At 50.0% G+C, this 10,861-nt stretch overlaps 1 protein-coding gene across 1 annotated transcript in view; it reads left to right on the top strand.

The window, feature by feature from the left end:
* The window catches only part of HIP1R (huntingtin interacting protein 1 related), a 60,475-nt gene that overhangs the window by 41,174 nt on the left and 8,440 nt on the right, over positions 1-10,861 (top strand). The window contains 4 exon segments of the mRNA XM_019648886.1: positions 5,741-5,864; positions 5,938-5,999; positions 6,133-6,339; positions 6,607-6,755. Of these exon segments, the coding sequence (XP_019504431.1) occupies positions 5,741-5,864; positions 5,938-5,999; positions 6,133-6,339; positions 6,607-6,755 (542 nt within the window).

Raw genomic sequence — 10,861 nt, 5'->3', positions numbered from 1 at the left:
CTCACCCGGGAAGAGCGCAATGATGGTGCCAACTTGGGCCAGTGAAGCAACGTCCTCCACAACTAGACTGAAGAACAAAAGGACAGCAAGTTGTCTGTTCCCCTTCCCCCAATTCCCAGCGCTGTTCCCATCCCTCCAATACCCCAATAAAAAAAAATCTTAAAAAAAAAAAGGGACACACTGTTGTCACACGTGGCAACGTGGATGCAGCTCCAGGGAAAAGCTAACCCGGAGGGTCACGTACGCTCTGATTCCATGTATACAACGTTCTTGAAGTGACTGTTACAGAAACGGAGGCGGGTTGGGGGGGGGGGGGGGGTGGCCCTAAAGGGGCAACGGGAAGGCTGCTCCTGATGATGGAAAGTCCTGCTGTTCCCTGTCCTGCGCGTGGACTACAATTCTGCAAGGTGTTACCTCTGAGGGGACTGGGGCAGGGGCGCGCAGTTTCTCTATTCTTTCTCCCAATGCATGGGAATCGACAACGATCTCAAAATTCAAGCTTAATATTAAACAAACAATCCGCTGCTGAGCTCTCTTCTGCCCTTGGTCTCATGTGATGGTTACGCAGGGGCAGGTGTTCAAGGCCACGGTGGGGACCGGGCTCCAGACCCTGGACTCACTGCTCTGACTCAATCTTTGTTTAACAAACATTTACCGAGCAACTGTTATCTGCCAGGTGCTCGGTGAGGCCAGGAATTGAGAGGAACAGGAGCGCTCTATCCTCAACTAAACTCAGAGTCAGCATAAACGGAGCCGAACTCGGCTCGGCATATCCTGCCCTCTGAGGCCCAGGGAACCTGGTCCCCGCTCGCCCCCTCCCTGGCAGCTCTGATAACAAAGCCAGCTCTTCCCTCCGCGGGCCTCTGGCTCCTTTTCATGGTCGGGCCCCAGCTTAATGCCCCGTCCTGCAGGCCTCCCTGGCCGTCCTAGCTAAGCTGGCAGCCACCCTGTCATGGCACCCATTTCTTTCCTGCCACTCATCGCAATCAGTGAGCACCCACTTTGTTTTCTTGTGCACTGTCCCCGCCACTGGAATACAAACGACATATGAACCTCCTGTCACCTCCGGCAGGCCAGCACCCAGCACATGTCGGCCACTCAATAAGCATCTGCTGAATGAATAGGAGGCCCCCTCCACCCCCCAAAAAGGCCGGGTCTGGCAAATAAGGTGGGTAACAAAATGTGGAATAGGAAAAAAGAGCTGTGTCTGTCAAACAATAAATGCTCCAAATCCTTTCCCCGCCAGACAGGCTCCCTTAATAAAGTCCTTTGAGACTGAGTTGGGGGAGGGGGGGGGCGTGTGTGTGTCTCACACTGGATCAAAGGCTAACTCCTAAAGCCAGGTTTCCCCAAAAGTCTTAAGCAAAGGCAGCCCTGTGAGCACAGGTCTCCCCAGGTGACCACTGGGAAGGCACAGGCACCCAGCGACACGCAGAGCCAGCCTGCTGTTAAGAGTCCTTGGACATCAGCGTCACTTGCGTAGGGGGTGCCGATAAAATTCCCAGGTCCAGGCCAGCCCCACCTCAGCCCACCGCCAGCAGGGGCCAGGCATGGACTTTCTCCACGCTGCCCAGGGGATGCTGCCATGCAGCTTAGTCACCGCTTCCAATTCACCGTAAAATACATCTACAAACAGGGCTTGCTCTCACAGGGTCTGAGTCGGGTCAAAGTCACTTCTCCTACAGGTTAGAAAGTCCTAGAAGGGGACACAGGGAGCACGGGCTGTAATCGAAAGGCATTTAGCTCGTCTGCACAGGATGCATCGCAGCAAAGCCGAAGTCACCAGCCAGCAAGAGGCCAAGCAAGACTTCAGCCGACGACCCGTAAGCAGGCTCTAAGTTTTTATCTTCTTTGGGTGTTCAGATGTCATTACATTTAAAAAAAAAATCAGTAAATTCTAAGTGGCCACCCAGGGCACACCCAACAGCACTCCAGGTGGACAATGGTGGCAGTGGGGATAATGGCAGAGGGGAACCTCAGACACACGTGCTCAGGTGGGGAGGGGCTCTTTTCTTACGTTCTTAAGCATCTGATAAAACGCTTCCAATACCCCGCCGGCCCAGGGCACACCTCTGATGCCGCGTTAGATGCCAAACAAAGACTTTCCTCTCAATATTCTTCCCCTTCAGGCTGAGAAAAACGGGAAGGAAAGCGCCAGCCTCGTTCTGTCACTTGCATGACGAAGGTGAGCTGCTGGGACAGGACTGGGCCTCCCCATGAGGACAGGCACACAGCGCCCGGGGAGACCCATGGCACGGCCAACTGGGGCAACACAGCCCGACTCGCCGCCTCCTCTCGGGCCGATTCCAGCCTCGACACCTGCAACAAATCTGTACAGTGAATCTGAGAGGCCACCAAATTTCAAGAGCCATGGTACTGAGCCAGCAGATGCCTGAAACTGAAAATAGCGTCGCCAACCCCGTGATGGTTCTCATGATCCTTTTTCTTAATCATAGAGAAATCTTTTCAGGAAATCATCTCTGTGGTAAGGAAACACTTTTATCAATGTGCTGGAGTTTCACTTCAGTTTCCCCATGTGCTCATAATCGAAGAAAAATGAGACGCATGGTGGCAGCATTTATAGTAGGACCCGTTTATATCGTCATTTCTGCCCAGCTGCGTCTGTGAGCACAGAACTGGCCGGAAGGAGGGCCACCCGAAGTCCACAGCGACCTCTGCACGGTGCCACCTTTACACCTTCCTCTTTCTACCTGTACGTACTGCATGACTCATTATAACAAACATGTGCACATGTACAGAAAAAGTTGTTTCTTCATTAAAAAAAAAGAACCAACCTGTTAGGTATTCGTAGAGCCAGAGGGGCGGAGGCGCTAGGGAAATAAACTGCCTTTGTTTTAAAAAAGAAAACACGGTATTTTATATACACTTGTCCAGGCAGAAATGTGGGGATCCCTTTATCTCTTGGAGTGCTCACATCAATACATATATGATGTTCTCGTAGAATGCACTTTCTTCCTCAAACACACATGTCGTTACTTATTTATTTGGGTTGGAGGAGTGTGGTAGAAAATAAAGTCGGTGAAAAAGAAAACAGGTATGAACTCCCCTCTGAGAGATACATGCAATGGTTACAAATGAGAGACACTTGGGGACCGGACGGGACACTGCCTGTGCCTGCCGGCCAGCACTGCCTCAGACAGGGGCATTTTCCAAACCAGGTCCTTCTACAACATGCAATTCCGACCCGAGCTGGCTGGTCCGGCTCCTTTACCCATAATTACAACTGTTGCTTCCTAAACGCTGGCAGGCAAATCGGCCCATGTTTCCAAGCTAAACCTTTCTATGGAAAAAAGAGCGGTCCCTTACTCGCCCTTTACACCATAATATAGTCCTTATCCCAGTAAAGTAAATGACATTATTGAATTATGTTCGTGAATTTCAACAAATAAATAAAAAATCTTGATAGTGCTGGAAGTCCTTTAAATGCTCAAAATCCAGTTAAGGGCTCAGAATGTGGGCTGCGGTCCTTAAGATACACACACAGGTACACCCTGTCACCACCGCCACCTCACCCTGTAGCCCCACACGAAGCTACAGCGTCTCGCTCACGTGGCCGGGGGGCTCTGAGCGCAGCAGCTTTGTTGAGGTGTAACTCACACACCACACAGCCCCCCCACCTCACGTGTTCCACGCGACGGGGTGTAGTGTGCTCCCGGAGTCCCAGAGCACACCTCTGGGGTTACTCTCTGTGGTGTAGCCCACTGTGCTGTTCACATTCATTCCAAAAAAGGGGTTTTTGAGGCATCATACGTGCTGGCTCTGAGCAGAGCAGGCAGTGGAAACAGAAGTGGACAAGAAAGGTGTCCCTGGCCTCGCGGAGGGCGTGTCGTCGACTGAAGACCAAGTAAGCAGACGCAGAGCTTAATCCGCTAGCGCTGTGTCTCGATGGGGTTTTAACTCTCCCGGGAGGGACGGGTGCCCACAGCGGCACGAATGATCCACAATCTTATCCCTGGAAGCTGGGGACATGACCTTATTTGGAAAAGGGGTCTTTGTAGATATAATTAAGTTGAGGGACAGGAGATGAGGAGATCTTCCTGGATAATCTGAATGTCCCTAACCCCAGTGACAAGCGTCCCCATAAGAGACACACAGAAGGCCATGTGAAGACGGAGGCAAAGAATGGAGGCATGTGGCCACAAGCCCAGGAAGCCAACAGCCACGAGAAGCTGCGAGAGGCAGGAACAGTCTCTCTCAGAACCTCCAGATGGAGCGTGGACCCCGTGACTTCCGACCCCTGGCCTCCAGAATGGTGAGAGAATACACTTCTCTTGTTTGAAGCCACCAAGTCTGTGGTCATGTGTTATGGCAGCCCCAGGGAGCTAACACGGTGTTGCAACCTTCCATCTGGGCCCCAGGAGCCAAGTGGCTGAACCCCATCTACCACTTCAACGCCACTTGCCTTCTGGCTCTAGCTGGGATCAGCGATGGGACTGAGGGACCACAAGCGTCGCTGTAGGTGGCCAGGTCCCCTGCATTCAAAGCAGCCCTGCTCCATCCCTCGGGCCAGAGGTGAGGCATACACAACTGCGGCCAGCCCTGCACCAGCCCTGGGGTCTACACCCACCGTCCCCTTGTAAAGGACACCTTTATCATATGCCTCTCAAGTTCCCCCAGCTGAGGGCCCTGTTCTTCCAGGAGCCCGACTGACATAACTGGAATGGCTTTCCCAGTGACATAAGATGACATGTGAGCCCTACGCAGCCCTTACTGGGTCTTATCCATTCCCGGCACCCAGAGCCCAGCAGTGCGCAGACCAACGTGGGCACCTCGCTAAATAAACTCCGCTGGGTCTGTAGGAATGGGGCTCCCTGGGGCCTTCAGGCCACTGCCAGTTGCTAATGTCTCACTAATCTGTTCTGAAGGTTAACTTTTTAAAATGTTTATCGTAAATGTTTAAACAGTAACATCAAAGATTAACGCTTATTGTTACAAGCAACCAGCTGTTTGGGAAATGAAGCACACTCCTCCTTTACCACAGCAGGGATGACGGTCTGGAAGTGAGATGTAAAGGGAAAGAATTAAGATTATGACCGTGACTGCCCTAAAGCAACACCAGCCATTACCGGAGAATGACTGCAGACACGCAGCTCACACAGACACCTTGGATATGACCTGGCTTCACACAGTTTCTTTCTCGGCGGTGGAAGTTCACCCTCTCCTTGTGCAAAGTGTATCAGAACGTGGGAGCAGTGCTATGACTGTGATGGCCTTGACGCCACTGTCATTTACACGTCTTTAAAAACCACCCAAGAACTTCAATGCCTGGCCTACAGCTATAACAGCCGCAACATGCTCGACACAGTGGGTCATTCATTCATTCATCCATCAATCTATTCATGAAATAGTCATTCATTCATTCATGAAATACTGTCATTCACTCATTCATGAACTACTTATGAAGCATCTCTAGGTGCCAGGCTCAGGGGAGACAATGACCAGAACCGTCTGCCATGGTGACCGTCCTGCCGACAGGCGCTGTGAGCTGGACGGCGCCCAACTCCAGGGGGCGGCCAGCCCACCGCAGACGGTGTTTGCTCTTCAAATGAAAGACGCCAAAGAGAAAAAGGTGGGGGAAAAAAAAAATCAAACCATGTGAATTTAAAGATTTAGGTAAGAGGGACGGCCGAGTGGCGCGATGGTTAAGAACTCGCTTGGGATGCCAGAGGGCCCCGGTTCGGATCCCACATATGAGGGACAGTGACACTGCCCTNTCCAGGTGAAGGCCGATAGGCACAGCCGCCACCTGAGCCGCCTGCAGGAGTGTTCCCGCACCGTCAACGAGATGGCCGCGAATGTGGTGGCCTCCACCAAGTCAGGCCAGGAGCAGATCGAAGACCGAGGTGAGTGCTGGGGCCCGTGGGCCGGGCCGGGGGCAGGTGGGCGCCCAGACACTTACCCCCTCTCTGGCCACAGACACCATGGACTTCTCGGGCCTGTCCCTCATCAAGCTGAAGAAGCAGGAGATGGAGACCCAGGTAGGTTCCCACGCCCACCCCTCCGCCGCCCGCTTTCTAGGTGCCTGTCCCTCTCCTAGGGCTGCCTCCAAGAGGGCGGGAGGGCTCCCCGGGGAGAGGCCGTGGCGCCTGCTGAGTGGTGTGTGGGCTGCAGGTCCGAGTCCTGGAGCTGGAGAAGACACTGGAGGCCGAGCGCGTGCGGCTGGGAGAGCTGCGGAAGCAGCACTACGTGCTGGCCGGGGTGGTAGGGACGCCCGCCCAGGAGGAGCCTGCCCAGCCCAGCGCCGCCCCCCAGAGCCGGACCTCCAAGAAGCCGCCTCTGGCCCAGAAGCCCAGCGTGGCCCCCAGGCAGGACCAGTAGGTAGGACCCCCGGGTGCCAGGCATCAGCACGCAGACAGGGAGGGGCCCTGGGGGCGCTGTCCCACTTCTGCTTCTAGGTCTGTGGGGCACAGGACCTTGGGGAGGTCAGAAAGCATTGACCAGCAGGCGCAAAAATGCCGCCCGGCGACACGGGAGGCTTGGCTCGCTCAGGGGGGCTACACGGGGGGCCGAGGAGCGGGGTACAGGGGGCCTGTGTCATGCACTCCTGGCCTTGTCCACTGAGCCCTTCACCTTTGACCCCTGCAGCTAGACCAAAAGGATGGCGTCTGCCTGCCTCATCTCGTGAACTCCCAGGCTCTGGAGGGGTCCAGCGGGTGGCTGGTGGGCAGGCCTGGGCCCCGCGTGGCTACCCTGACTTGGCTGAGGCGGCTTCGAGGGACACAGTCCCATACCAGGTNGACAGCAACTTGTCTGTTCCCCTTTCCCCAATTCCCCAGCACTGTTCCCATCCCCCCAATTCCCCAATAAAAATCTTTAAAAAAAAAATAAATAAAGATTTAGGTAAGAAAAGTTACTGGTGGTGATTTGAAAGCTCCACTCCTGTCCGGGCCTTCACACATTTCAACAGGATGTGCTAACATTCATTGAGCCCTTACTGCACGCTAGGCACGATGCCACCTTCTGTTCCGCCATAGTTATCTGCATTTAACCCTCTCAGTGAGGGTGAGACAAACTCGTCCCCATTTTACTCAGGACAAAGGAAATACCATCTTAGGGAGGTTTAAGAGGCCACCAAAGCCACAAGAAGAAACTCCAGAGCTAGATATGAAGTGTTAGGGCTTTCTGTCTTCAAGAATGTTTTCCACATGATGAATGCCATGAATTATGCTGTCACAGCTACTATAAGCTACTGTCAGCTACACAGAATCTAGTCTACTATCATTTTTTTCTCTTTTCAAGTTCTAATAATCATCTAAACTTCATTTCTATTTGTATCTTTTTATTGAGGCTATTTTCAAGCACGATACAAAAAGAGCGAGTAGCACTAGCCCCTGTGCTCCCTTCCCCAAAGTCAACGATCAGTGAGTGACTCTCCCCATCTTGCCTCATCTACACGCGCCACTTTTTTTTTTGGAAGTATGTTAAAGCAGATCTCAGGCACCATATCACTTGACCCTTTAGAAACTTTAATAAGTCTCTTCAATGGGTAAAAACCATAATTCTAACTGTAATGTCATAATTACACTTACTAAAATTAACAATTAATTCTTTAATTTCATCTTCTGCATGTGTGTGTGGGGGGGCTTGACTTCTCTAATGAGTCTTTGGCCTCATCTATTTTAGAATCTGAAATAAAATAGCCTATATAGGAGCAGGAGCAGTGTCTGAGTCCGTCCATCCTTCCTCTTTTAAATCATTTCTTAGAGAACTGAGTTAATAATCAAGCCACCCCCAAAAATGACCAATAAGCTTTTGCGGGGGTATCATTATTAAGTGATGGATTTTTATTTGTTATGTGTTTCAATCAGTTGCAGTCACGGATCTTGCTGTTGTCAACACGTCCACGGCCCGTGGGAGACACGTCAGCTCGGTCTGAAGTGGACACACCCCAAGATCTGACAGCTCCCCTGCTCGCTTGCATTTAGCCACATTCATCTCATCTCCTTTCACTGTACTACACCTGACCTAGCTCACCAATTGCTGTTAGGATAAATTTCACTGAAGTCACATGCAATTTGAGTATGGTCTTTCATATTAAAGGCTAGGTTCTTAGAAAGGCCAAATTCATCTTCCATCCAGCAGAAAGACCTTCCCAGGGATGAACTCATGTCACCAGCTGTCCGATTGAACACAGGCTTTTCAGGAGGAGCCTGGTCTAACCCAAGCCTCCGGCACCCCAGAGCCATGCTGCAAATACACCGAATGGGGCTTAATTCAATCCAAATGTTCCTTGAGTTTTAATGAAAAAACTTAACGGTTGGAGAGTTGGACTGTTTAACATGTTAACAAAATTAAAGATCTGAACGTACAAAAATACATGGAAAGCACTGTGCACATCATGAAACTGCTCGAAAATACAGCCATCTCGTGGGTTGTGTGAAACCATCTCCAAGGCTACAGCCTACCCGCCAGAGGAAATTTACCAGCTGCTTATCAAATCTCCCACCCAAACCACCCACTCAACAAACAGAACATAGGAGATTAATAAGAACTGTTCTTTTTGATTGAAGGCGTCAAAATCCTTCTTGTTGAGATGAACTGGCTGCGCTAAGGCATTAGCAGGTAGTGGGGTACAGCCTGAACCCCTCGTCCGTGTGGAGCTGGCTGCACCTTAGTTTGTTATTCACTCTAAGGGCAACTGACCCCAGAAATGCACAAGACCAGGCTTGAAAACAATTGGACGAGTCCTGGAGGAGAATGAAGTGTCCTCAGGGACACACATTTGAGTTTTCTAGTTCCGGCAGGCACAACACGGCAGGGTGTTTTGTTGTTTTTTCCCTAGAAGACTTGTTTCCTAATATTCAGAGAAAGCAACCTAAGGTCTCCCTCCTTCTTGGGCTTCTGTGGATAACAGTGTCAGTAATAAAGAAACCTATTAGGTCTGACGGTTCTATCTGATAACTGTCACGTTACTTGACAGATGTTACGTGCCTAGTGTCACTGGCTTTCTAAGACCTGGGGACTCCGGGTGGAGAGGGGAGGGGCGAGGAGAACGGGGTATGGGACACCCAAACCCATCACTATGTGAACTGTCTTTGTCCCTCCTCACACGTACGTGGCCCGACCCTGGTCCTCCAGAAGCCCACTCTCAGCAAGTGGGCCAGGGGAAGCCCCAGAGGCCCTCACTCCTTATCATCAGGACCAGTTAGCCACTGGCTAACCGAACAGCTTGGGTAAAGCAGTAAATCACTCAGCACCCACAACACGTTCAAGATATACATCTGCCTGTGTTGTCACTGAAGCCAGAGGTCTTTTCTTAGAGAAAGGGTCCCTTTTCGCCCTGACAACGTCCTTTCATGTGGACACACAGGATGAGCAGGGTCCTGGAATGCCTCCATTCCCCCAGTCTAACCCACCAGGAGGTTCTTCTCCAGCGAATCGCCTTAGGTTGGCGCGTCCCAAAGCACTCGGCTTACACTCTGCACTCCTGGCTGATCAGTAGCCATAGTATTGAATGAAATCATTTCATGACTGTAAAAAATAACACCAGGACGAGCAGGTGTGAGAGCAAACACGTCTGACTCTGGGTTTGGGTGCGCCCAATGGGGACAGAAACGCTGACACCTAACCATGGTGGAGGTGGTGCGGGGCGAGGGGGGCACATCAATCGTTATATGTGATGAAAGGAATAGTAAGAGCTTAGGGTCTTTTCCTCTCTGTAGTGCCTTTTTAACCACAATTTACAACAAATGCCCGTATGGGGATGTTCTGTATAGTTTTGACACAGGTGCAAGTAAGAAAACGCTTACCCAGATGGATCCTGGATTTATCGTTAATACTACATCTCCTGACAGGTTTGCTTTTACACTGAAAATGTATCATGACACGAACCTTCCAACACCTGACTCCAGAGTTCAGTTTAATAGATAAAATTTACTCTCACATGACTGAAATGATTCATCTTTAGTATGAGAAAATGCTGTTTTAATATTGGGTTGTTGTTTTTTCTTAAGTCTGTGGCTAAAGAAGGGGGTTAATCAGAGGAGAATCAGCTACTCTAAATTATTCTACTTAAATTTCCTAACAAAAAAAACTTAATTCTATCTGATGTAGGGAATTAGATGTTCTAATTAAAAGAACTGCCTAGATTCTTAAGTTTTACCCAGTTTCAAAAAAACATTAAATGTCAATATTTAGCAGATTTATGTTCAAAACGTTAACTGCAATATAATTTATGATGACAAAAAAAAGCCCCTAAATATCCAATAATAAGGAAATGGTCACATAAACTATGACATAGCCACACAATGAAATATCATGTGGCCATTAAAAATGTCCTGTAAGAATATTTAGATAAAAAAAAATGCCCATACATGTTCTTATACTCTGGTAAGAAAGTGCTCGGCGCAGAACACAAAACAAACAGAAAACTGCATATACAGTATGATCCGATCGGGAAAGACACAGAAAGAAAACGGAGGAAATGTGTGTTAATAGTCTTTGTCACTGGGTGATGGTATTACAAGCGATTATATTTTTTCTTTATAGTTTTCTGTATTTAAATTTTTTCCTATAAGGAACATGTAAAAAATGTTACTTTTAAAGGTTTGGTCAGTTGGGATCAGAATTTAAAAACACTATATACGTCCCTGACTTCTTAGAGTATGTGAAAGACAACCTTTGAAGAGCCAGAACCGTCATTATCACGTAACTGTGGCACTGTCTGTGATAAACCCGTCCTTGTGGGCGATGGAAGCAGATATATCCATTTATCCTCAAATGAGTATTTGCCAAAATGTGCCCCAGGGAACCCAGGCCAGGGAGTTTGGGAAATACTGCCCCCAGTACCCCTCCCTCTGGAGCTTTCACACGCACCCCAGCCGGAAGAACCAGACAGAGC

Source organism: Hipposideros armiger, unplaced genomic scaffold (genome assembly GCF_001890085.2).
Source record: "Hipposideros armiger isolate ML-2016 unplaced genomic scaffold, ASM189008v1 scaffold_128, whole genome shotgun sequence".
Classification (NCBI taxonomy): Eukaryota; Metazoa; Chordata; class Mammalia; order Chiroptera; family Hipposideridae; genus Hipposideros; species Hipposideros armiger.
Note: the sequence above shows the minus strand (reverse complement) of the source record. Positions and strands in the feature narration are given on the sequence as shown.